Source organism: Zootoca vivipara, chromosome 6, assembly GCF_965207765.1.
Source record: "Zootoca vivipara chromosome 6, rZooViv2.hap1.1, whole genome shotgun sequence".
Classification (NCBI taxonomy): domain Eukaryota; kingdom Metazoa; phylum Chordata; class Lepidosauria; order Squamata; family Lacertidae; genus Zootoca; species Zootoca vivipara.
Window position 1 is genome coordinate 94,966,580 of NC_142589.1, and position 27,959 is coordinate 94,994,538.

Sequence of the window (27,959 nt, forward strand, 5' to 3'; positions counted from 1 at the left end):
AGGGATTGCCAAAGAAGAATACCTCTAAGGGAGTTCAGTTTCATGGTGGAAATGCACACTGAGCATCTTTCAGTGGGGTGAAAATGGGGCTGAGGAAGGAAACGAAGGGCAGGGTTGCTACAATAAACGTCTTCTCATTATAGCACCTTTCCCTCTCCACCTCCAGAAACTTAAGAGAGAGAGAGAGAGAGAGAGAGATGTGCTTAGGATTTGCAGAGTTCCCCTCATCCCCAGGGAAGCATGGAAATAAATAAATAAATAAATAAATAATAATAATAAATAACAATAATAGCTGCAAAAAATGGGAGACAGCTGAAATTATATTAGGAGGGAGTTGAGCATAAAACAAAACAGAAAAAGGCACAATAATAAAAGTAGGAAAAAAACAGAAGCAAAGAATACAGAAGACATTTATTGAGAGCCAAAATAAAAAGAAGTACAGATAAGCCAATCGACTGCTTTCTACAATCCAAACAAGAAAAATAAGTAATGGGCTACAGAAGAAAAGGTACTACGTTCAGTATAGAATAGTTTTAATTTCTTTTTTTTCCTTTTTTTGCATTACATTTTTTTTCCTCGTGAGCCAGGCAATGGAATTTCTGACGCGAATGGTAAGCCCTCCCCGCCCCCAGCCCCCAATACTGAACCTGTAATAAGCTGGTTATCAAAATATACAATACATCTGTTTTACCAAAAAACTTGGGTTCTGCTGCCCCCTCATGTCTTACAACAGGTATAAAAAATTATAAATATTTACACCTTTTTTTTCTCATTACTCACATTTACATGCAAAAAAACACAGGATCGAAAAGGAGAAAGGGGAGAACCCAGAAAAAAGGAAAGATGAAACCCCTCTCCCCCATTTAAACTGCTATATGCCTGTGTGCGTCTGAAAACATACCAAATTAACACACACGGAAATAGAAGTCCTCAAAGGTTTGCTGACTGATTCTCAAGCTATTCCTTAAAAAACAAACAAAAAAACCAACACATCAGCAGGGAGAGGGGTTGTGATGTCCGAGCAGCCCCCCCAAGAGGAGATACACAAAGCACGCTTTAAAATATAAAAACTACGCTTGAAACCATTTAAAGTGGTACTTTTGCTGGGCGCCGCTGGGGGGCGGTGCCTCGCCGCGTGGTCCAACGTGGCCCCCTTTTCCTAAATCAACCCATGGGGGGGCACGCAGCAACGGACCTCCACGTCGAGTTGAGCGAGCCCCGCCCCACCCGAGACCCCTCTTCCACCCCGAAGCTAGTTGCCTTTAGAGCTGGACGAAGGAGGGGGGCGGCGCTCAATTTCTCCACCCGGAGAGCAGCCGTCGACCTTGCAAGGAAGGCCGCCAGGCGGGGAACGCCGGGCCTCGCTCTCACCCCGCTTGGCAACCCAAGCCCTCAGCGCCAGCTACGGATCGGAGGGGGGCAAGCAGGCAGGGGAGACGGCCGCCCACATGGCCCATGAAATCAAGCGGCCCCGCAGAAGGCGACGCGCACGGGGTCATCCGAGAAAGCGAGGGCCGGCCGACGGTTTCGGATTGGCCCTCGCTTCTGCAGATGCCTTTTTTTGCTTTCCGGGATAGCGTTATTGTGAGCCCCGGGGAGGACTGCTGGCCGAGAGGCTCTCCCCCCCCCCTTTACGCGGGCAACCCAAGGACAAATCCTGACTCAAAAGACATGCATACACACCTCCAGCATAGATTGCATCCCCGTAACACTGGGATGATATATAGTTATGTGGTTTTTTTAAAAAAAAGATTTAAGACTTTTCTCTCTCTTTCCAAAATCCACAGTGACAAAAGGGGGGGGGAAAGCAAGTCATCAAACAGATTCCGCGAAGCAGGAAACACGGGTGAGTTGAGAGACAACACCCCATACGTCAAAGAGAAAAAACGAACAACAACTTTGGTCCACAATTTGAGGAACTATAACCCTGATATTAAGTACAAAGATTCTGGTTATCTTAAAATCTCACATGAGTCGAGAGGGAAATGTAAGGCAACATTGGAATATAAAGAAGGCATATATCAACAGGGGAAAGTTGGAGGTCACAGAAGAATTGTGTTTTTAGGTACTATCTTGGCAGAGAGGAAGAAAAACTACTTGCATTTCTTTAAATAAGATAGATAAGCTTGGATTATTACAGTAAGATGACTCCTTTTAAATGTGGGTCCTTTCCTCCTCTTGAAGCAACTGGAATTCGCTACTTTAAATACTTCTTCAAAGTACGACGTTACATCTTCGGAAATGACTTCATCTCGATAAAACTAAAATTATGTGCTAGGTTGTTTTTTTTCCAGCTTACAAATGAAGAAGAAAAAAATTACAAGAGTACAGGATACATGGGTAATAGAAAGAGCAGGTTTAGATATATTTATACCATCTATATAAAAAAAAGTTATGCTATTGCATTTTGCATATATAGATATATACGTATGAATTAATTAGAATATTTGGTCATCTGGAAATATTGCTAGGCAAAGGTAAGACTGCATTGTAAAACAAAATTATAGTAAGAAAGAGGTTAAAACAAGAAGCTGAAACTACTAGTTTGAGATCGGAGATATATGCTGGTGGTTAAAGAGCGAAATCAGGGAAGGGGCGGCGGCGGCGGTTACAAAAGAATCTTAAACCGACCCTTTCAGGACGAGCCCCAAATTAAGATTCTGAACACAGATTTGGAGAAGCTGGCTGCTCTAGTTTAACAAATTTAGTGTCTGCAGCTTGGGGAATACTTAATGCGAAAAGGGGAACCCCCTTTTCACTGAAACGCTGACTTGATGGGGCGAAGGACATTTGCCCCCCCCGCCCTTCAAGCACAAATACATTATTGGCCCGATTTTGTGAACTTTGCGGGCTGGAGGAAACCCAACTCAATCTGCAAGTTAATATACGTTTCATGCAGATATATATTAAAGGAAGGTAATGCTTTCTCTGCCCGCCCACCCCCTCGCAACTCTTAAGAATTTTCCCAATGGCTGCTGTCCCAGCCTCCCCTCCTTTTACTTTTACAGAAAAAGCTTCTAAGGCACAAGATGCTCAATGCAAGGCTTGGGGGAAAGGCCCCCCCCCAAAAAGGAAGGCATCTGTGTTCAGGAAAAAAATTATTGAAGAAAGGGTCAGACTCGAGATAAAAGGCATTGCTGTGAAGCTGATAAGCTTTCTGGGAATGGGTGGGTTTTCGATATTTCCGTAAGGGGAGAAACTCCCGGAGAGGCTTCCAACCAAGAACTGTAAACTTCTACGTTTATGGTTGTTGCGTTTTTGTTTTTTTTCTTGGTCAAATATATAGTCAACCCCACTCACTGCAAGAAAGGTTATAGTGACATGAATTAAGAATATGCATTTTCTCTTTATAAAAAGGAACGCCCAGTAAACTGTTTCTTTCATCTTTAAAAAAATAAAATCTGTTGTCTTTTTAAGGTCACTTCAGCTGCAATCTCTCTCTCTCTTTTTTAAAGTGGCTTCTTTTTGTTTCTGGAATGACGGAAGTTGTCCCACCCCCATGCCGGTGGCCCAGCCCTTGGAAAAGAAGAGGCCGAGGCCAGGGCCACAAGGAAGGGTGGCGACGGCGGTGGCTTTTGTTATGTTTTGTTTCTCAGTCAGGGTCCATATTCTGCCGCACGCGCGTCTCCAAAAACCGCCTAGATGGTGGACTTTGAGAAGGAGACGCGCAAGTGGTGGTTCTCGCCGAGGTCGTGGTTGTGGAGGTCGATGAGCGACTGGATGGCCTCGTCCACAGAGCTCATTTGGATGAGAGCCATCTTGCGGTCTTTCCTGCCGGAGGAAACAAAGCATTCTGGGTCAGAGAAGGGGAGCACACACACAGTTCATAAACAGACAGAGACCAAAGTTTGGGAAACAATCAACTAGGGGAATGCTGGTGATCAGGTATGGGGGGACCTGTCAAACAGTATCTTCCATGCCACAGTGTTGCAGCTTCTTCCCTCCGAGGTGCACGGGGAAGAAGGAGCCTGCAGTCTCAATAGCGCTGTAACTAGAGACTCGCAGGCAACCGGCCCAGTGCAGATCCTCATGCCAGGAAAAGGGAAGACATTTCAGATTCCTGCTCTTAAGAGGGCAATCTGCCTGGGCTCCAGGATCCTGCAGGCCTGGAGCATCTAAAATTTCCGACGCCGAGCTCATCCGCCCTACGCAGCAAAGTAGTAGCCGCCACATGAACAGGGATCCTGAGCCCCCTTTAGTTACTCGCTTTCCTCCCCAGCGGCAGCTTCCGCAGTGCAACGGGGATCCACACTTACTGGAAGAATTTGAAGCCTTTCACCATCCCGCCATTACTGGAGAACAGCAGCTTGAGGTCGTCTTCGATTATCGAAGGCCTGCGGGAACAGAAGGGGAATACGATTAGGCCAAGTGCTGAGCTCTGGAGTTGCTTCACGCACTCAAAGGGCCCAATTCAAAAACCTCTGGAAAATCAACATGAAATTCAGTGCTTGCTACACACTGAGAGAATTTTTTTATTTTTATTTTTGGAAAGTGCAGTATCGTTGGTACGTGACCCCTCTAAAATTATCCTAAATGTACAAAAATGCATCAATTAAATGCTGGGGATGTGGAGAAGCAGTGGGCTCTATGCTGCACATGAGGTGGACATGCAAAAAAAATTAAATTAAGGGAGTTCTGGGATGAAATATACATGTAACTCAAAAAAAAAAGTTTAAGATTTCATTTACCAAAAAAACCAGAGGCTTTCCTTGTTGGAATATGAGGTCCTAATAGACCAAAGAATGTCTTCCAAAGCAACTCCTCTATTCCGAACTTAAAAATTGAAAGCGCAATGCTGGCGGATAACAAAAGAGGTTCAAAGACTCTCTCAAGGCAAATTTTTAAAAAATGTAGTACAAACATCGACAACTGAGAAACACTGGCCTGCGAGTGCTCCATCTAGTTGGAGAACAGCCTTGACCAAAGGAGTCCTGGGCTTTGAAGACACTCGAACTCAGGACACAAGGGAGAAACGTGCTAAGAGGAAGGCACGCTTGGCAAATCCACACTGTGAAAAACTCCTACTCAGAAGCCAATGTCTCCACTGTGGAAGGACGTGTGGATCCAGAATTGGCCTCCACAGTCATTACGGACTCACCGTTAAGACCGTGTTGAAGGAAGACAAACTTACTCGGCTACGAGGGATTGACAAAGAAGACGACAACGACTTACGGAATATTGGAGAGGTGGAGAGTGGCGGAAGGGGGGAAAATGTTCTGGAAGTTCTTGGAGCCTGGCTTCTTGAAACGGTGTAGGGGAGAGTTGCCGTAGTCCTTGGTCAGCCCCTGGTCTTCCTGCCCTTCGCGGGGCAACTGCACTGTCTGGTGCTTCGACAGAGTGATGCGGATGGGCTTTCCGTGAAGCTTTTGACCATTGAGGTGGCTCATGGCTGGAGAGAAAGAGAGGGTTAAGGAAATGACAGGGCTGTATCTAGGTTTGGAGGGCAGAGCAGACTCAGGTGTGCCCCACGAAAGGTTTGTTTTGGGGGGGGCAAGAGGAAACGCTGGAGAAACGCCCCCCACCCCCACCTGCTGATTGTAAGCGAGAGAAACCAACAGTCTGGCTCCGCGGAAATGCGCAGGGGCAGGGAACGGAAGGTGGTGGTTGCATTCAGCTAACTCTTACTCCCAGCAGACCCACTGAGATTAATGGACCAAAACTGGTTAGGAACGTTAATCTCAGTGGGTCTGCTTCAAGCAACGGTTAGCTCCTTGCAACCCAAACTCCACTGTGTCCCGCAACCGATGGGGAGGGAACCTCCCCGGGGCATCGCGGAAGGTGGCGCTTGGGGGCTGTGTAGGAAACGGACGAAATCGCCTCCCGACTTCCCCAAATGCAACCCCCCGCTGCATCTCAGTCCCTCCTGCGGATGGGAGGAGCCCTGGATCCAACCCCTTTGCGTTGGTTGTAGCGATTTTACCCTACACACGGGCCCCTAAATCTTCATTACAGTACGTATCTATAGGAGCCGGGCAAAAACGTTTCTCCTCAACCAGATGTTTGGCTGATTGACATTCTATGGCCTTTTCGATCTATCTGTGGCAGGGGAGGGGGGCTATTGTTTTCTTACTGTTTTGCTATCTACCGGTATTTGGTGATTTCACAATTGTACTTTTATGTTGTGAAGTGCCCCACGATCTTCAGATGAACGGGCAGTACAGTGGTACCTTGGTTCTAGAACTTAATCCGCTCCAGGAGTCCGCTCGACTCCCGAAACCCTTTGAAAACCAAGGTGCGGCTTCCGAAAAACATTCACAAACTGGAACACTTACTTCCGGGTCTGCGGCGTTTGGGAGCCGTTCGAGGACCAAGGTACCACTGTGTACAAATTTAATAAACAACAACACAGAAGGCAGCACCCTGTTAACGCCACTACTATTCCGCAACCCTCAGAGAAGAGGGGATTAATAATAATAATAATTTTATTATTTACCCAGCTGGGCTTGATTGCCATCTGCCATTTGAACCAAGGCGTTCTCTTTCTTATTGAACAAGATCTTCACTCTTTGCACATCACCATATACCCCTTGGGAGGAAGCAAGGGAAGAGGGGTGGGGTGGGGGTGAAAAAAAGGAGGTCATCAAGGAAGACATCTGCTTGTCTCTAGCCCAAATTCAACCAAGGCACTTCCAAACCCCCACATTTCTCTCACACCCGCTCGAAAGTTGGGTTTTGTTCTGCCCGGGATCTTGACCCAGCAGCAGAAAAAAAGTGGAACGATCTTTAGGTGGAGTTATAAAACATATTTATATCTTGGGGGAGGGGGTGCCCCACAAAGTCACCCGTGGAGCCTGGAGGGGCAATCTGCACATGCTGCCTCTTCCTGACCCAACGAAACAGGCATGCAAAGCAATCAAAACCATGCACGACAATGTACGAAACAAAAAAAATGATTTTAAAAACAGAAAAAAACCTAAAGCTAGGGTATGCAAATAATAATAATAAAAAGCATCCAACCGAAACGTCAAAACCCATCCTGCCGCCCGCCACCCCTTCCCCACCCCCCGCCAAAAAGCAAAACCTCAAAGTGAAATAATAACAATTTTTTTAAAAAAGGTAATAAAAAAAGTGTGAATGATAACATACCGAAAAGAATAAAGAGGCATTGGGGTGTAACTCTCTTTAGAGAACAGCAGAGCAAGGCAGCGGAGAGACAGGGAAGAGGTAAGGAATCGGAGGGGAGAGCGGAGGTTGCGTAAATCGTCGACAACGAAGGAAAGGTAGAGTCCCCGCAGGAAATGGCGAAATTGGTTGATGGATGATGAAGTTTTCAAGATGGTTAATATTGAAGGGCAGGTTGGTTTCCGAAGAGCAGGAAGGTGGTTTTTTTTTTTTTGGTTTGTTTTGAGGGGGGTATTTTTTTATTAAAAATATATATAAATATATATATAAAAATATATTTGTTTCAAGCAACAACAGGAAGCAGAAGTACCGTGCAGTCAGTTGGCAAAGAAATTCCGGATCGGGGAGAAGGGAAAAAATAATAATAATTGAGGGATGGGGTGGAGAGAAAAGAAAAAAAAGTAGCAAAAACATAGGTCAGTAAATACATAAAAGAAATATGTAGTGTTCCATCAGTAAAAGATTTATAGATTTCTAAAAACGCACAATACTTCGTTTTACAGAGAAAAAAAACTAGTTAATAGGTTGTGGTTGGTTGGTTTTTTGTTTAAACCTAGTGGAACACAACAGTAAAAAGAAGAGCACTTTACTTAAGTAAGGTATAACTAAGAGGGAGAGGCAGTATTGCAACAGAGGGATTCACAGGCAAGATGTAAAACTCCAGATCGTGACCACATATAGCAGTCACGTGGGGTGACAAGGGAGGCAGGAGTTTAAAAGGGTCCAGGTCAGCCTCCAGGACACAAGCTTCTCAATGGGCAACAGGGGGAGAGCTCTCCAAACAAAGGGGAGTTTGGGAGAAATGCCTGGCAGGGCCAAGCAGCATTTCGTATTCCCCCTCCCAAACCCAAGGATGTGGTTTGAGACTTGGCCTGTGCCAAATTCAAGCCAGTTTTAAGCTTGGATGTATGGACAGCTCAGTTTGAAGGAGGGTAGGGGCTTAAGGAGCCGGCACCCTCAAAATACAATTGGCAGGTGCTGGAAGAAGCCAATTTCCAAATTTGCAGGGGAATCACCCACTTCCAATGGGGCCAAGCAGGCGAGGGGCTGGACTCACCAACCGTTGACAGCACTGCCACTGGTGTAGAAAAGCTGGCTCAATTTTTCTTTTTTTCTTTTTTTGGGTGGGTGGGGGGTTAGAAGCAGCAGCTCGCCAAGCCTTTCTGCGGCATCCAAGTCTGAAGACACATCGTGCGCAGAGCAAGGTCCTGCTTCAAACCCAGCTGGCGCCCATGCCGAGGGGTAGATTCTAGTAGGAGCCTTGGAAGTTCAGTCTAGGGGGCTAGATAGTGAATGCCCCCTACCAACGACCGGTGAAAAGATCTTAAGAAGTTCCAAGGATTTCGTTGAAATACATTTTAGGACTAAGCAGTACAGTGGAACCTCAGCTCCCGAACACCGAAAACCCGGAAGTAACTTCTCCGGTTTCCAGAAGCTGGACGTGCCACGCGGTTTCTATTTCAAGTTTCCTATTGTATTGAGGCTTCCACTTTCAGCTATTGGTTTGCAAATGTTTCGGAAGTCAAACAGTCTTTCTTCTGGAACAACCGATTACGTTCAAAAACCAAGGTTCCACTGTACTAGACCAGGCATAGGCAAAGTCATCCTTCCAGATGTTTTGGGACTACAACTCCCATCATCCCTAGCTAACAGGACCAGTGGTCAGGGATGATGGGAGTTGTAGTCCTAAAACACCTGGAGGGCAGAGTTTGGCTGTGTTTGTACTAAACTAATCATTTTAGGCAGCCCTCTCTTTCCCAAGACCACATAACACTGGTCTTGAAAGACCAACACTGGCTCCCAGGACATTTCCAAGCAAAATTCAAAGTGTTTGTGGTGACCTTGAAAGCCCTAAACAGCCTCGGTCCAGTATACCTGACGGAGTGTCTCCACCCCCATCATTCTACCTGGACACAGAGGTCCAGCGCCGAGGGCCTTCTGGCAGTTTCCTCCCTGCGAGAAGCTAAGTTACAGGGAACCAGGCAGAGGGCCTTCACGGTGGTGGCGCCCGCCCTGTGGAACACCCTCCCACCAGATGTCAAAGAGGAAAACAACTATAGTACCTGACTTTTAGGAAACATCTGAAGGCAGCCTTGTTTAGGGAAGCTTTTTAATGTTTGATAGATTACTGTACAGTGGTACCTCGGTTTATGAACACAATTGGTTCCGGAAGTCTGTTCATAAACCGAAGCATTCATAAACTGAAGCGAACTTTCCCATTGAAAGTAATGGAAAGTGGATTAATCCGTTCCAGACAGTCCGCGGAGTAACTGTTCATAAACTGAAGCGAACTTTCCCATTGAAAGTAATGGAAAGTGGATTAATCCGTTCCAGACGGGTCCGCGGAGTACTTAAACTGAAGCGTTCATAAACTGAAACATGAGTGTAATTGGTTCCGGAAGTCTGTTCATAAACTGAAGCGTTCATAAACTGAAGCGAACTTTCCCATTAAAAGTAATGGAAAGTGAATTAATCCGTTCCAGATGGGTCTGCGGCGTTCATAAACTGAAAATTCATAAACCGAGGTTCCACTGTATTTTAATATTTTGTTGGAAGCCGCCCAGAGTAGCTGGGGAAGCCCAGCCAGATGGGCAGGGTATAAATAATAAATTATTATTATTATTATTCTCCAGATGTTGCCAGGTTGTAACGCCAATCACCCCTGGAGACTTGGCCACACTGACTGGAGACAATGGGAGGATCTTCATGCCAACAACATCTGGGGGACACCACAAAAGGCCTGCCCCACTGAACCCCTTCAGTATGGCAGGCTGCAATGATCAAGAAGGCATGAGTTCAGCATTCCTCCTAAGCCAGGGAGCTGCCTGGTGGAGCTTGCATTTTCCTGAGCGCAACTGAGCTTTCCCCCCTTCTGCTTACAAAAGGTTCCCCGAGTAGCCGCCAACTTGCTAAGTCGAGAAACTTCAGCGCAGGAACCAATCGAGGTTTGGAGAGAAGGGTCTCTGTGCTTCTCTGCAGCTCAGCCACACATGTGGGCTAGCCACCTGCCATGGTGGCTCCTGGTGGTGGTGGGGAACAGGAGGAGTCCCTCTGGAGAATACTGCCTCTCCAAACAGTATGCACAGATTAAGTTTCTACAACACTGATTATACAAGCAATGGAAAAAATAAAAAGGTCGAGAAGACGTTAGTTCACAGCTTCACTACAGCTACCAAGGTTTTTAGCCCAAAAGGAGAAGCTGGATGGATGAGGGAGCGTTGAAGGAACATACACGCAAGAGGCGCGAGCAGCTGCTCAGCAATTCACCTAAGGGAGACAGACAAACCCACTGGGCATTTCAAGGGGTTGTGTTGGCTTAAGAAGAAGAGCAAAACAGCTGCATCTTTTATCCACAGCCAAGTTTTGAGACTGGAGGTGCAGAGTTTAGCAGGCAACAACACAGCCGACTGCTGTCTGTCCTATCAACTGATCACCCTCCCCTAAAGACTCTCAGCATATTGCGCAGTTTTCTGGTAGAGGCCATTCTGCCACCAGACGGTCCTACCCACCTGTCGAAAGTTGGCCTGCAGGGTCGAGAGGATGGTAAAAGACCTGGCCTGCCGGGCCAAAAAAAGCCTGCTCACCTCCACTCTAAGAGGGCAACGTTTAGGGTTATCTCCATCCTACCTCATAGCATCCCTATTCCCAAAATGATTTCTCTCTCAAGGAAGTGGATTGTGGCGGAACCATCGGCTTATTGTTCATTGGACTGGGTCTGTCACTGATTTCTACATTCTTTGGCAGAATCCCACTAACTGCTTGCTTTGGGCAGCCGTTTTACTGCTTAATGATGTTTTAACCCACCACCCCTGCTTTTTCTGTGATATATACTATAACGGCCCTTGGGCTACAAGCAGCAAGAATGCAGTCAAGTCCCTTGCATGCTCCTCCTAGCCAATGTTATTTCCAACAGGCTCAAGAATTCAAGGATCTATTTGGGCGCTCAACACTGCGCTCTCTCTGGTCTGTCAATTCAAAGGAGCTACTCAAGGCCCACCGCCCCTCCATGCCTTCTTTTGCTAGTGAATGAGGAGAGGGGTTTCTGGTTGCTAGGGCTCAAAGGCCCATCAGGCTGAAGACTAAGGGTTAATTCCAGTGTTCATGACAAGCAGAGTAAACCCACTGAAACCTGGGGCACGACTTAACTCACACCCATTTGGAAAAGCAGGACTGGCAGGTTTACGAGCGCCACGCAATTCCAACTCTACGGTTCTATGATAATGTCTGCTTTGCACCGGTAAGAAACCGGAACTCCCTCCCTACAAGTTCCCTGAATCCCTTTTGGGCATCTCCTAAAAACGTTTTTTTTGTTTAGGTGAAAGCTTATACATAAAAGTTGACGCTCATTTTAATCTGTAATGCCACCTTAGAAAGAATACTTTCAGATGTCAATTTTCATAGAACTGTAGAGTTGGAAGAGACACCAAGGATCATCTAGTCCAACCCCCTGCAATGCAGGAATTTTATTCATTTTGCTTTTTTATTAACCTGTTCTCAAAGTTGATTTTTACTGAAAATTCTAGTGAGTGTTTTATACTCTTTGTAAGCAGCTTGTTTTACTTACAGTTCAGCAGAATACAAATTTTGTTAAACAGATAAACTAAAATTTAAATGGGTCTACTCAGAGAGTAGAGCTTAACTGGGTACAACCCCAACATGGGAGCGAGAATTGCTGGCAGCACCTCATGCCCTGAAGAAAGCAGTTGTAGTGGACAGAAAAAGACATAGCGAAACAGGTTGAAATTGGTTATTTATAAGTTTTTAAAAATTTTATAGTGGTTCTCTCATCCATGTCTCTGCTTTGGAGCTTCTGAAACAACCAAGATAAGCAGAAATCCAAGATTCTGGCCACAGCCTTGTCAGTTTCAAGCACCGGGGGTGGGGGGCTCAAGCAATGTACACAACACATTGCAGTGACACCTGAATGCAATTTCACAGAAACCCACTTCAAAGGCAAAGTGGGTCTCTGCTGAATTGCATCCTTTTTTACACAGAAAATACCAGGCTTCATTTTTGTTTGCCCCGAGAGTCTCGGTTTGCAAGGCAGCCAAATGTTCCAACTCAAAAAAGGGGAAAGGGGGGGGATGTTAAAATGGAACTTAAAAATGCTTAAAAGTTAAGGAGCAAAATTAAGTAAGGCACAACACCACCAACAACTTTAAAAGAAATTCGGTAAAAAGTGGGAATGTATCAATGCACGACAAAGGAAATATATAACTTGCAAAAGGTAAAACGAAGCTAAAGCTGGCAGGGGAGGGGAGGGCAAGGAATTAAGACACCCATGAAGGGGACAGAAGCAACATTGTCACTCCAACTGAAGAGTTCTTAAAAAGTCATGACATGCCAAAGGGAGAAAACTAAAGGGGAGGACCTGTGCTATTGTGAGGTTGACCCAAGTAGAGACAAAAGCTGAGTGGGAGATTTCACATTTTGAATTTTTTGCTGTTGGGAGTGAGAGCAGATCAGCAAAACCTTTGCGCTTGTAAGGCAAGGAAGAGGGCAATGGTTTATAAAGGTTTTTCCACCCACGTCTCTTTTAAGTCAGGGATGGGGAACCTGTGGTGATGGGAATCGGGGGTCCAGCAATGTCCGGGGAGCGGCAGCTTCCCCCCTCCCCCCTTGCCTTAAGTCACCCACTTAAAAATTACATCAGGCTGCCCATTCATTTCACCCTCATTTTATCGCATTCCAGTTCAGAGAAAAGAAAGGTGTTCGGCACTGTGACGCTTCAGCGTTAAAAAAAGGGTTTCGTGAGAAGCGACTGGAGATAGGCGAGAGCAGAAAGTAACTGGAAGAAGCAAAAGTAAATAATAGATATATATATATATATGAGATATTAAAAAGTTGGACAGAAGAAGATTTATTACAAGGCTTCCACTAACCTCGGCGTTCAAATTGCTAACCAGCAGGACGGAGTTCCCGGCCCCGGAAAGGCCGGGAATTGCAATCCGTCCTGCGGCTGCCGCGGCGGCCGCTGCTGACGGGATACCCAAAGGAGCAAGAGCTCCGTGTACATTGGGGACTGAGAGGCCTGGAAAAATTAAAGTGTATTAACCAGTGAATGGAAGTCCACAGCACACCCTCTGCCAACTCGCTGTGGGGCTGACCCACAGTGCTTCTTTGGAGAGGGGGGGGTTGTGTCTCTGTGCCCCCATCCTCCCTCAACATGTTGGGCAAAAAGGGCCACAGAGCCTCTCCAGTTCTGGCATTTGTGCTCTTGGGGTTCTGGCAAGAGTTGGGGGTGGGGAAAGGCATTTTTCTCTCTCCTTGGGTGCTTGGGGGGAGGGGGAGATAACCAGACAAGCTCTAGGTGTGTCTGGTTTTTGAATGGGATCCGGCAACATTCCACAGGTTTATCTAAAGCAAAAAAATCCACCACTGGGGAGAAAAGCAGGGGAAAGGAAGGCAACACACACAAAAGCGGTGCATTCCTAAGGGGTCTTTCCACCAATGCATGCCTGAAAGTGCCTCATTCAGTCGGATCATGCACATACCAAACCACCGCTGGGTGCATTCCAGGCATTTAACGTATCTTCTACAAGGGTTTCGTTTTCAGAAGGGCGCCTTTCAAAACTGGCATCTGAACGCCAGCTTGTTTGAAAAGCCCCCTTTGCGTGTTACCACTCGTCAAAATTCCTTGCTCAAAACACACCGAAAGGTACGTTTTACCTCTTGTACGCCACAGCACACAAATAAAGAGGAGGGGTGGTTGGCTCTGCTGTTCTTCCATGGCAGGGAGAGACAGGTACAGGGGCCGAGCATTATCAATATATGCGCCCCGTCACACGAATCCCCGACTGCTGTTATGCGCAGCAAGCTTCAGAAACAAAGAATCTCACCCAAGATTGCTATAGGGAGGCCTGCCTGGACACTTACACCAACTGCTACTAGGGTCCTTACTCCAAAAGCAGCAGTAAATCTCAGGACGGCCTGTGATCCTTAAAAACAGAGGAAGCCAGCCCTTATAACCAAAGAGGAAATTTGTCCCATGGGGATTTTCAAGGATGAAAATTAAATGTAACCGGACTGGTAAGTTTTTTTTAATAAAAACAAAACAAAACCCAGGGGCTCAAATGCTGAAGCCCTGAGGCCTGCCTAACGCAAGATTATGCTCAAGGACTTTGTAACCTCTTCCTTTCCTCAGCTCCCCAGACGGGTCGCCCCTGATCTGCTGGGTGCGTTTTGGACTCTTATAGACTGGGGGAAGGAGCTGCCGGTGTCTGCACGGCAGAACCGTGCGAGTGGCGTTTGGAAAAAGGCAGCAACCTTAAAAAGGAACAGTACCTGCTTGAGGAATCGCAAAAGCGGGCGGGAAGCCGGCTCCTGTATAAGGAGAGGCAGAAATGATCCCTGGAGCACCTACAAAAATGAAAAGAACGAACAAGGGGACCTGTTATTTAGATTTAGTACGGATGCGTACATTAGAAAGGGGCAGCAAGAATGGTATCACAGCATTACAAAGCAGCAGTCTAACTGTCATGCAAGCTAAAGGGGGAAACTGCACCCCCCCCAAACAGTTCTGAGTGCCTTCCTTGGGAGATCCAACAAAACGAAGCCTGTCTCAAGAGGCCCAGAGGTTAGCCGCCCCTGCTGTAAAACACTCAAAGGCATCTTCATGAGAGGGAACAGAAAGGGCCCTTTGGTTGCTTCTAGACAGTTGTGTTTGCTGTCTTGTGGTGGTGATCTTTCATCTAGTAGTGGTGCCTTTTTACCACTTTTTTTTTTTTTTTGCTAGTTCTCAGGTGGGTAGCACAGGAAACAACAGTTTGCAACTCTCTCTCTCTCTCCCGCACTGAGCATACCCACAACTTTGCTTATACAAACCTAAGGCACATACATGGAGTTTTAATTACAGTCGTACCCTGGATGTCGAACGGAATCCATTCCGAAAGTCCATTTGACTTCCAAAACGTTCGGAAACAAAAGCACGGCTTCTGATTGGCTGCAGGAAATTCCTGCAGCCAATTGGAAGCCACATCAGCCGTTCGGCTTCCAAAAATAGTTCGCAAACTGGAACAGTCACTTCCGGGTTTCCGGTGTTCGGGAGTCAAAAAGATTGAGAACTAAGCTGTTTGAAAACCAAGGTATGACTGTATTCCTAGAATTCTGCCCACCCGTGTCAAAAACCAAAGGACGTTTTGCATTAAAGGGTCATGCTTTCTGTAAGGTCTATTTTGTTGGCTACCATGAGATTAGGATACTGGACAAATCCAGGAGGACTCTATTCTTCCAAGCCAGACACGGAAAGGGAACTTGCAGCCATCATCACTTTTCATGCTTTGCTATGGCGACGACTCCTTACAACCATGTAAGGTTGGCCATTACTGCAGCTACTATGACAGGCAGGGAGAAAAGGGCTGAAGCTGAGAGCAGCTTGCCCAGCCTCTGAATCTACAGCTAAGGGGAGATTTGGAAAACTCTTCCCAGTTCATAGCACATGCCCATGGCCAATCCCCACCCCCAACCCACTCCTCACCAAAAGCAGCTGCCATGGTCTGATCGAGGGAGGGCTGGCTGTCTCCAGAAGGCAGATCTGGCCGGGTATAGTCCCTGCTCTTGTCGTTGTTGTATTTCACATTGAGGCTGGTGAGCTTTGAGAAGTCAATGCGGAGTGTGCAGCAGGCGTTGTAGATGTTTTGTCCGTCGAGAGACTGCCGGGGGGGGGGGGGGGGAGAGGAAGAGAGCCAAAGAGCACAGGTTAGGTTCAAGCATGCTTTACTCTGCTTCTTCTGAACGGCTGCCTCTTGCAACATGCTTTCCCTTGTGTTGTGGCAGATTCAAGACCAAAAGGGACTGCGCAAAGCAGGACTCACCAATTTGGCGTGCTGGGCGCTCATCGGGTCTGCATACTGCAAAAGCGCCTGGAACTGGTTGTTCTTTGTGAAGGTGATTATTTTCAGCACGGTGCCAAACTTGGAGAAAATCTGCGCACGCACAAAACAGAAAGTTGCATGAAGTAAACTCTGGAAGCTGCGTTTTTCCATCGGCCAAGACTGAAATTCCCCATTTTGAAAGGGAAAAGCATGAAAGCAACAGCAGGAAGACTGCAGCGGCTATGGATCTGCCAATTTGCCCAGTTTCATAGCAGAAAAGAAAAAAATGGTAAGGAAGGCTCTCATCTCAGATCGGCAGATCAGATCGCTGCTGCAGATCAGAGCCCCAAAAGCCCCAGATTGAGCCTGGCAACTCTAGAGGGCAGCAGAGGCGTGTTGTAAGGAAACCAAAAAATCTTTCTGCTTCTGGAGTGTAGTGCCTCTGCCCAGGCATTTCCTCCAGCGCTTATCGTGTTGGTCGACAGCTGGAGCCTGGGCTCTGTAGCAAGGGCAGGAAGTGCAGAGCACGTCGCCCGCAGAGGCTTTTGTGACTTTTTAAAACAAGAGGACCACCCAGAGCAGAAAGAGACCTAATGGTAAAGAGGGCGAGGGAAAGGAAAGGGGGGGGGTTGTTTCCCATCTGACAGGAAAGGGAGTTTTGCATATAAGCAATGTCAAGTGTACACAGCTGAGATGGGAGCTCCTTGCACCCTTATCAGAGAGAGCCGAGTGAAGAAGCCAAACTTTGCGCAAGGAGTTAATGCGTCACAAGGAGCTTCAAGCATAGTTAACTTTTGAAAACGCGTTTCGACCTTTAGAACCACACTTTCAGAAGCCTACACCTTGCTCTCCCCTCTACAAAAGATACAGCCAGCGAATGCAAGCTCAACTCCCTCTGTTCTATGTCCTGAAAAGAGCAGAACTCTAGGACTTTGCACCCGTTAGTCGCAGAAAATCCGCTGAAATTAAAGGGCATGCCTTACTTAGGCTCGTCCATGTCAACAGGCCTAGTCAGAGACAAATTTAGTAGGGTGCCAGGCTCATGCGGTCGTGCACAGGCCTCTATGCAGATACCAAGACTTGTAGGCCAAGGAAAAAAGGCCCACAAACAAAACTCAAAAGTGGGCAGAGAAAAAGAGCTTTCTTCGCCCCACAGCCCCAGTTTCTCTTTAATTCTCTTCCCTTGCAACCCCTACATGGCCAGAACACCAGGTGATCTTTGGGCCAGCAACCACCTAAGCCTACTTCATATGAGTTGTTGGGAGGAATGTTTTAAATAAAAAATATACATCACACAACGCAACCCCGGAATCTGGCCATTCCCCGTGCCCAAGGACCCTCTCTCACCTGATGCAAGACATCCAGGGTGACGGGATAAAAGAGGTTTTCCACAATGATCCTCAGGACTGGGCTCTGCCCAGCCATGGCCATCCCAGCATCCACAGCTGCAGCGGTGGCAGACAGCGCGAGGTTCCCAGACTGCACGGAGTTCACCGCTTGCAGGGCTGCCTGAGCGCGCTGTGGAGCCAAACGTTTTCAGTTATGTTAATAGAGAGGTGGAAAGAGAAAGATGCGAGTGCTCACTCGGCCTCAGAATCATGTTGCCCCCTGTTGAACCAGACACTGAATGACAGACAGACATGCAGGTGGGCCTTGGGAATCTGGCCTTTAGCCTTAAGAGATGAATGGGGACGACAACAAGATGTTTTCTTCATCCTGTACAGAAAGGGACAGAGACCCTGCGGCACTCGAGATGCTGTCAAGACTCCCAGGAGCCCGCCAATGGTCAGGCTGATGCGAGCTAAGTCCAAGCAACACCTGGAGGGCCACAGGTTCCCCTGCCCTCTTCCAACAGCCACAGGTAAGACATTAACACACCATCTATTTGTAATTCATTGAAACCGATGGCTTCCATGGCCTGTAAGTTAGGAGTGACCAGAATGGAACATGCACGTTCAGGCCAAGTTAATACACTTTACCATGCTGTGAGCCACAGAAAAATAAGCAAGACCTCAGTTCAAGTGTGGGTTCGATCCGGGTAAGTTTCACCCAGAGCAGACCCACTGAAATTAATGACCGCAACTAACTTAGGTGCATTAATTTCAATGGGTAAACGTTTGTTGGACAGAATCCTGTGTTTCCGTTATAAACTCACTAGGTTACCCTGGGCAAGCTACTTTCAGCTATGTTATACCCTTTCTGTACAGTATTTAGGTAGCAGTGCAATGTTGATCTAACCTACAGGGTTTTATTTTTAAGGATAACGCAACGTGGCGGGTTGTGAGCACCCTGCAACACTGGAAAATGTGACGGAGCATCATGAAATACTAGGTAATATTTTTTTTAAAGGTAGAGAATCCCTGGGTGGTTAAGTCCAGTCAAAGGCGACTATGGGGTTGTGCCGCTTATCTCGCTTTCAGGCCGAAGGAGCCAGCGTTTGTCCGCAAACAGCTTTGCGGGTCATGTGGACAGCAGGACTAAACCGCTTCTGGTGCAACGGGACACCGTGACGGAAGCCAGAGCGCACGGAAACACCATTTACCTTCCAGTCGCAGCAGTACCTATTTATCTACTTGCACTGGCGTGCTTTTGAACTGCTAGGTTGGCAGGAGCTGGGACAGAGCAACAGGAGCACACCCTGTTGTATGGATTTGAACCGTCGACCTTCCAATCGGCAAGCCCAAGAGGCTCCGTGGTTTAGACCACAGCCCCACCTGCGTCCCTGCTAGTTAAGGACTTTGATCTGATCCAGAGTGAGTATTCTTAGCACACTCTTCCCTGACTTACTTTAATTCACTGGGCTACAAATTATGTATACCTCTTCTCAGCAACGTTGCCGTCGCTTGTCTCTTTCCTCGGCAAATTTAAATACAGCCGAGGACAAAACATTACCCCAAAGCCCCGCCGCTGCTTGAAATCCCGACTCACCGCCTGGTTTGGAGAGTTGTCCGTCTTCAGCTCTTTGTGGTTGGAGAACTGGATGTAGATGGCCTGGCTCCTAAGGACAGGAGTTACTGTGGTGTAGTAGCTAACCATGGTGTTAGCCGCTTCCTCCGTGTTCATTTCTATGAAAGCCTAATTGAGATAAGACGGTCGTAAAACATGTGCTGCATCAGCCTTAAATAATCTTAGCCCAAAGACTGCAGTAGAGTTTCTGAACAAGTCATTTCTTCACACACACAGAGTCCTTAAATACCAAATCACAATCTACTCCAATTTGGGCATATTTAAAGGGACATTAAAGGTTTTCTCTTTAAGGTGCTTGCATGCCACACAGGTGACAAGGGCTCTTAGGGTGCTGGAGTCACTGACTTCATGGCAGTTCAGTCTTTGGAAGTTGGGGAGCTGGTAGGCCTCATAGCCGCCCTACTTTCAGCAGTGTTTTCTAATTCAAGCAAAAACTTCAAGCCCCAGCCATTAGGATCCAATTGCCATCAACTGACAAGAAAGATCCCTAAACGCGAAGGGATGTGATGGACTCCCAGCCCCAAGGAAATCAATAACAGTCCCTTATCTCGAGTATCTCAAATTATCAGGTTATTGTTTACCACTCATGGTTTGTCCGGGGGGGGGGGGGGGGGAGAAAAAACCACAAGCCTGGGTTCAGACGTCATGTTAAGCTAACCCATCGCTTAGCCCCAGGTAGCAGGACTGGAGTAAAGAGTGCTGTGGCCAAGATTTTTGCTCTGAGAATCTGCATGTCTGCTCATTTGCTAGGGCCTTCCACTATACAGACAATTTGAAACTTGGTGGCTTGCGTTTGAAACTAGCTTCTTTATGTCAATCCAACTGGAATACGGTCCCTAAAATGGATATAAGCCCGTTTCTAGGCCCACTTAGGAAGGAAAATTGCTGCCATCTCCGCAAACGGTTTCACTTCTCCAGCTGAAAGTGAAGATTCCTATGGTACAAGCCAATCGCTTCTACCCAAGTTAAATGGCTCCACGTGCACATACATACCTGATTCTTCCCTTTCAACATCAGTAGGTTAGTGACCTTGCCAAAAGGTAGCCCCAAGGAAATAACTTCGGCTTCTGTGACGTCGCTGGGCAGCTTGCGGATGTGGATTACTCGCGATGGGATTCCTGCAGTTCTGCTGTCGCCTTTGAATTTTTTGCTGTCATTTCCATTGGCTGGAAGAGAGATCCGGCAGGGACAGGTCAGGTCTCCGGGGCAGTCCCTGGCCATTTCCTCGCCCATGGCAGTCAGAGTGAGGAGTCAGGAAATGACATCACGTCCTAGCCAGTTTATAACACCTTTCTGGTCACCATTTAGACCTGTCTGTATTAGAATCAGACTGCCCCAGTGGCTGTCTAGTATGGTTAGCTACTCCAGCAAGGCTGGGCAAGGCAAGCATAAAGTTTAGCGCGAGCACCAAGAGTAGTCCAAGGAGGCCCTACCTCCTCTGTGGCTAAAAGGTAGTGAGCACAGAAGACACCTCTGAGACTTGCAGAGCTATTACACTGATGACACGGCCATACAAAACTGCCCCACCCAAACCCCAGTTTAAACCAACCCCTAGAACTCCACCCACCGCATGGGTTGAGCGTAGCTTCTGGCTGGCAGAAGCGGCATAACCAGTGCAGCCAGTTGTGCCTTTGAAGATGGCTGTGCACAGCCTGAGAAACGCGCAAGCCAGCTGGTTACACAACCAGGAAAAACTTTATGAATCCTTCCATATTTTTGAGTTCTTAAACGCACAGCTAGCCTGCATTGTGACCGCTTCCCCCTTCCAAATGCAGCTGGGAAGGGGGCTTTTTGCTCAGCAGTGGGCGCCACATTCCAGAGATGATACGACCTGGACGGACTGTGGCTCATGTGCATTTCAATTGCCTGCCGTGCAGATTAGTTGCCAGAGGCCTGATAAATTCCAAATTAGGTTAGGTGGACTAGTAAGCTCCTAGGGCTGACCGGCTTGGAGGCTACTCAAAACAGCATCCCTAGGGCATGGCATATTCCCCCCCAAGCCCCTGCTGTGATGTCTAACATAGTACCATGATGTGCTTCTTGCAAATGGCACAGAATGTTTGCACCAGTGTCAAAAACGGGGAAAAAAAATGGCGTGTGGTTCTGCACATCACAGCAGTGGTGTGGGAGAAGGACGCCTCTTTTCATGTTGGCTCTGTGCTGTCAGCAACTTGTGGCCAATCCTTTAAAATTCCCACCCTCACAAATGTGATGCGGTCACCGAAATGGGACTTTAAAGCAACACTGAGATGCTGAAATTTGCTACAGTAAATTTGGGCCCACGGAATGCCAAGAAGGGCTTTTGAGTTGCACCCTTGCAACGCTACGCCGACTGGCTAACCACAAACTTTTAACTGCTTTGCTAAGGCTTTCAAATTCACAGGCTACCTGTCTGGAAGCCTAAGGACACAGAGCTAGACAGTGGAAAAGTAATAATAAAAGGAAAGGAAGCTGCTGTTTAAAATCAAGTCCTCGTGGTTTGCCAAACGCCAGCGCAACAAGCATTGACTGGTTCTGCAAAATGCTCAGGCAAGTGTTCAACATGTCACTGAATACTCTTCTACACTGTCCTGACATTCAAATACTGCATGGAAGTTTAATGTTAAAGAGGTGGGGCTCAGAGTCAGTCGTGACTGTGGGCGCGACAGTGAGGGGCCAACAGAAAAAGGCCAGGATCAAAAGCCAGCTCACCCCCGAATAAAGAGGCATCATTCAGTTCCCAGCTGTCAAGAAGCACCCTGTGTAGTGATCCTAGCAGCATGCCTGAAACAGCAGACCCAGAAAACAGACCCCTGGTTAAACGCCAAAATATCAGGGTGTTTGAAATGTATGCTTGCAATCTTATCTTCTGCTGTTGGCTGTCCTCTGTCCTTACCTGTGCGGGATGCTTCGCTAGTATAAACACATCTTTAATGAGATGCTCTGGGGCAGGTTAAAGTCAAGGTATTTGTTCTGGGGGGTGGGGGTGGGGGGCTACAAGCCTGTTGAAACTTGTAAATCTAACATGGCAGCAGAGGTTCCTTCCTCGGGGGGGGGCAGGGCTTCTCCTTTAATCTTTTAAAGGTGAATGAAGGAATAAGCATATGGGGGCGGGAGGGAGGGAGGGGGAATATAAGGAAGAGGGCTAACTTTCACTGACAACTGGGCCCTTCAAGAAAGCGCTGAACTCCTTGGGCTAGCAATGTTACCTGCAGAAGCAGAGTTGCTGCTCATGATAAAAGGTCCGTTAGTGACACAAGTAGAGAAAAGTTCGTCAGATCCCCGCTGGAAGAGAAAGAGAGAAGGAGAAAAAAAAAAGGTAAGTTGACAGCACTTTTCTAAATTCTACACAGGAACTGTGAGAACAGGAGGACAATCCAGAATTGAAGTGGTAGAGAAACTGAGCAGAAGGGCGCGGAAAAGGGGGAGCTTGGATTTCCAGCCCATCCCCTTCTTTCGACCACATGAAATGAAATCAGTAGAAGTTTGACGTTAAGAAACCTAGTAAGTAAAAGGGCAGAGCTACCCTGGTAGTGCCCATAACCAAGGGTAAAGTTTATTTTCTCAAAGGCAGCTTGCTGTCCTTGGAATTACAATATGTTGGACACCTTCTCAGGCACGGTCAAGGCAAGGCAAGGTTATGAAGGCAGACTTGAAAGCCTATCCACACCATTTTTATGTGCTGCTGAACAGGTTGAAGTTGTTTAAGTTTAAGAACACTCAGCCTACCCAAATGGAGAACACACTTGCCACTGCAAGCAGCTGTCTGGAGGCCTTGCTTACCCCTCAAGCAGACAGCCCTTTTTGCTGGCACTTTTATGTTTCTCAAAAACCTACCATCGGCCTCCACATGTTCAATGTTTACGATAACTAATCACACACCTCAGAACAAGAAGCATGAATGCTACAGACACACACTCTTCACAGCGTGCAAAAACTCACAAGGCAGGAGGGCATGGATTTGCTTCTCCACAACTGACGCTCCACGCTGACACTTTTGACCAGAGCAGTTCATAGCCAGCAAATACAGTCGTACCTTGGTTGCCTAATGCCTTGGTACCGTGTTTCTCATATTATAAGACATGTCTTATATTTATTTTTTCCTCAAAAAAACACACTATGGCTTATTTTCAAGGGATGTCTTATTTTTTTCTTCCTTCTCCTGCTGCGGCCGGCATTGCTGCTGCACCTATCACTATGTCTTATTTTCGGGGTATGGCTTATATTCCTTGAATGCTTAAAAATCCTGCTATGGCTTATTTTATGGGTATGTCTTAAAATATGAGAAACAGGGTACTCTGATGTTTTGACTCCCGAACGCAGCACACGAAGTGAGTGTTCCAGTTTACGAACATTTTTTTGGAAGCTGAACACCCGACAAGGCTTCTGATTGAGTGCAGGAAGCTCCTACAGCCCATCGGAAGCCACACCTTGGTTTTTGAACCGTTCTGGAAGTCGAATGGACTCCCGGAACGGATTAAGTTCGACAACCAAGGTACCACTGTAGTCTGTTTAAGAGCCTGTAGGCCTTCCATCCTCTCAAGGCAAACACTGCAATGTGAAGGCAGAAAGTCAAGGACAGAAGCAGGGGGTTCAATTTGCATTGAAGCGACCGTAGCAGGACTTCCAAGAAGGATGCAACTGACATTCAGGAAGGGAAGCCATGGACTTCCGGAGCTTATATGCAGACCAACTCAAGAACATGAACCGGAACTCTTTCCATGAACACGCTTCTTCCAAAATAAATGGCTCAACCTGAACTTCAGTGAAGATACCAGCTCCTGCCCACTTGGACCTAGAGGTTTGGGAGAAATTTTCAATTGCATGTCTGAGCTGGTCTTAAGGCCAATTATGCTTTACATTGACAGCGTACTAAGCCAGAGGGAGACTCTACGTTCTAAGACAGTGACCCAAAAGGGCAATTGCTCTCAGGACTGTTTTTAGAACTGCCTACTAGCTTATCATGTAGAAGGCTTCTCTTGCCTACTAAAGTCAGCTACGATAAATCAGTTTCAAGCTCAGCAGCTCTATGGAGGATGGCCAAACTTGTTTCCTTCAGCAAATTTATAAGGCCAGAAAATGTACCTTCTTAGGAAACAAGAGAACTTGCAAAGGTTGTGTTATTCAAAACCAAGCGGTCATGAAACTGTAAAACCTAGTGTTACATTTAACGTTATTTGAGAGAAAACATTATTTCATTAAATATTTCACATATTCTTCTCAATCCAAGTTGCATTGGACCAACACTGAAAACACCTATAACGCAGGGTTATTTACTTCAGAGAGTTTTCTGGTGCCCTAGATGGAGGGGTCTAATTCAGCATGGTATTTTACTTGTATTTAATAACTAAAGCTAAAAGCCTCAAAACTGCCAAGTGTCCCTAATATTCATTTGCAATTGGCATCCATTCATTATTACTACAGGGAACTCCCTATTTGCACAGGGGCTGCATTTCAGGTCATTGCGTGCTTGTGTGAAATCATGTATAACTGGAAGCCAATTGAAAAACCCTGCAAACACCCCATTCCACCCCTTTTATGGACGTTTTTGGGTCACCTCCGTGTTTAGCACATTGCGGTCACACACATATCAGACGTGCCTAAAAGGGTCTCACTGCCTGTATATGAAACAAGTGTCTTCAGGACAACAACCCGTAACAATCTGTGAAAACAACACATTCTGAGGGATTGTGTTATTCGGGTTGCTGAACCCAAAATAAACACCAACATTTGCTTCTAAAGAACTGTCAGTAAGTCCTTGTGTTTCCTGTCCACAGGAGTGGCAAAATGAAGGTGGTTTTGAGTACCTCTTCAAAGGCATTGCCTTCTTCCATTCAGCCTTCACTCACACATGTATGTAGGGGGAGTCAGGTGTGACTAGGCAGTTCTACCTCAGAGCAGAGACTTGGAAGAGAATGATGCCTATTAACATTTCCATGCGAGTCAGGAGACACACCCAGAACAGCAACAGTAGAGGCTCCTTTCAGCACCTTATGCTTAACTGATGGCATTTATTATCTTCTAAGCGCCAACTGAAAACATCTAATGAAACTAGAACTAGTAGCTTGCTCAGAGTTCCTTTGCCCCCCCTTTTTTGCTGGAGATAACAAAGTTAAAGATTTGATACCTGGCATTAAAGTAATTTGCCCTCAACTAAGAATGTGCAGGGCAAATATACAGGAATCTGCGGCAGGAAGCAGCTAAGTAATGCTCCAACCCCCCCCCCCAACAACCTTCAGCTGCTAAGGAAGAGCTGGTTTTTAACCTCAGAAGTGGCTGGAATAGCAACCGCAATCTGCACTACAGTCGTACCTTGGATCTCAGACGCCTTGGCTCCTGAATAAATCGGCTCCTGAATTATCAAAACCTGGAAGTGAGTGTTCCGGTTTCCGAACGATTTTCGGAAGCCGAACGTCCAGCGCAGCTTCCGATTGGCCACAGGAGCTTCCCGCAGCCATGCTTTAGTTTTGGAAGTCGAATGGACTTCCGGAACGGATTCCATCTGGCTTGCAAGGTACGACTGTATAAACCTTAAACCAGCTTTTAACCCCATTCATCGAGTCCTGCTGGGGTGTTCTCGGCAGCCCTGGGAGGTTTCTAACACGGAGATCACAATAGCGCAGATATGCCCATTGGATCTAAGAACCCCAAGACTAACCGGCTTCATATTTTGATGGCACCTACGTATCTAAAGTCTCTACCAGCTCAAGACTCCTACTGGTGTGGGTAAATGAAATGGGAAGCCACCTCTCCCAGCCCTGGGTATAGCAGCACGTTTTAAATCAGAAAGGGTCCCCTCGCGCCCCCCCCCCCCAATTCTACGGCTCCGTTCTACGATTATCTTGTCCTAGATTTTTCAACTGGCCACACAATGGGGCCTTGTTAACAAAGCCTGGTTGCTCTTCCCTTTCAGACTCTCCTGAAGCCGGCTGGGTGTCCCCTTTCCTATACAGCAGGAAAAGAAAGCTTTCTGTTAGCTGAAACACTACCTCGTAGGGTGCAGAACCCAGCTGACATTCCCAGCAGTTGCTGGCTGCTATGTAAGAAGCCATTCACCACCTCCCACCTCTCACCATTACTTCACACCTCAAACCGGTTAAAGTAGGCCATGCAAGCAAGCTTCCAGGAAGTGAAATACTTCAGGGCCCTTTCGCCTTGATTTCATTTGCCCAAAGCAAACAGCAGGGCGCTGGCCAACATCCCTGCTCGAGTTCTGAGCACGTACATTCTCTGTGGGCCATTCAGGCTTGCCATTTTGCCCCTATGGTTGCAGGCTGCACTATCTCTACCAAGGATGGGCTAATTCCTATATTTCCTGTGGGTGGCCGAATTGCAGGGGTCAAATATCACCCTGAGCCCAATGACTTGCCTTGGCCCTAGGCTGGAAGGCAAGCGTTTCCAAACATACAGCCAAACACACGTTTTAAAGCTGCTTCTCTGCTTTCCCCTATGTACTCAGCAACCCACAATTTAGCCCTGCACACCCACTTTCATAATTAATCTCCACGCAACTCCCATAGCAGCTGCCTCCAGAGGAAGAACCGTAGCATTAACTATGGCTCACCAAATGCAGGCATCACAGCAAACCATTGTTAAATACAATGCCTGAACTAAGACAGCCATGTATAGTTTTGGAATGCATCATAATTTCTTTACCCATTCCAGATAAAAAATCTTCTGCATTCAGCATGGGGGCAACACAGATCTCCACCAATGTATGTAGAAGATCCATGTAGAAGATCCATGTTTGTTAAAACACAACGTAGAAGGTCCATGTTTGTTAAAAGACAATGTTCTCCGAAACCGCTTACCCAATCGTTCTCAAATTTGGCCACAACCTCACATTCCCTTAAGGGAGTGTTTCCATCCACTTACATTGGATAGACAGGTAAAAAACCTGGATTTTTGTTTAAAAAATTGCGCCCTCCAGTGGACATCTAACTCACACGACAAAAATACTTCCACAATCCTGCCCACTCCCTATCAACCCCCACCATGCCGACACACAACCCGCCACATAGACCACGCCCACCCAGAGACAAGGCTGCTCCCCATCCCGGACCGTCCAGGGAGCAGGCTGCTCCACAGCCCGCGCCCACCTCAGAGATTCCACCGCCACCCCGGAGCAGGCCGCACCCAGACCAGCCCCCTCCCCCTCCCGCCGCGGAGATCGCCACTGTCCAGGGAGCAGGCCGCTCCACAGGCTGCTCTGCCACCCAAGACCTAGACCTCCCCGGGAGGCAGGCCTCTCCATAGCCCTCACCACTGCGCCGAATCCTCCTCAAAACGAGGGACAGACCGAACGAACCCGGCCCACACCTCTGCCGTACCCGCCCCTTGAGCCAGGCCAGACCCCGACACCACCGTCTCCACAACGGAGACCAGGATACCCGCCTTCTCCCCTACCACCAAACAGACCGGACCACACCGACAACCCCACCACCCCCATCAGAGGTAGACCGGACCCCGCCAGGAGCCACAGGGATGAACTGGGGAGATCCAGGGTGGGGGCTGGGGGGAGTCAGAGGGATGAACCGAGGGGTGGGGGGACAAGGAAGGGGGATTAAAACAGTCACAGGGATATGCAGACCGATTCGGGGGAGGAGGGGCCACTGCAACGCGTGGCAGGGTACAGCTAGTCCACTATAAAGCACTGTACTAGAATACTGTATTGCTGTTTCAAATGGTAAGAAGGCCTATAATGTGTTTTTTTTAATGCCAGATCCTAGAATAGGCAAGCAGTATATGCCTATTTCTTAAAAGGTTCTGTTCACAACTATAGAGAGGCAAAGAGAAAATAATAGTCTTACTCTGCTCTCCCTCCATGCCCCAGCCAGACTCCTTCCAGCTACTATGGAGACACGCCATGAAACAAACCTGCCCTTTGAGCGAGTCTGAGGGGTGTGGCTATTGTTTTAAACCGCTCAGAATTCCTGAGCTCAGAGTAACCAAAGTTATGCAGTCATGCTTGCCTGATAGGGCACTCCACACCCAAGCTAGCTGCCGCCAGCATTTACAATTTTGAGGGCAAGGCACGGTTCCGACCTAAATCAAATTTTAAAGCTGGCAAAATTCAGC

General features: G+C 47.3%; 1 protein-coding gene across 8 annotated transcripts in view; it reads right to left on the reverse strand.

The window, feature by feature from the left end:
• Nucleotides 1-392: 392 nt before the first annotated feature.
• PTBP1 (polypyrimidine tract binding protein 1) overlaps nt 393-27,959 on the reverse strand; it is a 38,983-nt gene continuing 11,416 nt past the window's right edge. For 2 of the 8 annotated variants that reach the window (XM_035117749.3, XM_035117747.3), the window contains 14 exons: nt 22,091-22,166; nt 21,594-21,665; nt 19,896-20,068; nt 18,864-19,010; nt 17,283-17,453; nt 15,936-16,046; nt 15,599-15,773; nt 14,407-14,481; nt 13,005-13,153; nt 7,087-7,120; nt 6,434-6,526; nt 5,173-5,389; nt 4,257-4,334; nt 393-3,771 (listed from right to left, as the gene is read on the reverse strand). In XM_035117749.3, coding sequence (XP_034973640.1) covers nt 3,639-3,771; nt 4,257-4,334; nt 5,173-5,389; nt 6,434-6,526; nt 7,087-7,120; nt 13,005-13,153; nt 14,407-14,481; nt 15,599-15,773; nt 15,936-16,046; nt 17,283-17,453; nt 18,864-19,010; nt 19,896-20,068; nt 21,594-21,665; nt 22,091-22,166 — 1,704 coding nt within the window. In that variant the 3' untranslated portion in view covers nt 393-3,638. The remainder of the gene's footprint in view (nt 3,772-4,256; nt 4,335-5,172; nt 5,390-6,433; nt 6,527-7,086; nt 7,121-13,004; nt 13,154-14,406; nt 14,482-15,598; nt 15,774-15,935; nt 16,047-17,282; nt 17,454-18,863; nt 19,011-19,895; nt 20,069-21,593; nt 21,666-22,090; nt 22,167-27,959) is intronic. The other 6 variants (XM_035117751.3, XM_060275295.2, XM_088673103.1 and 3 more) reach the window with 4 other exon arrangements.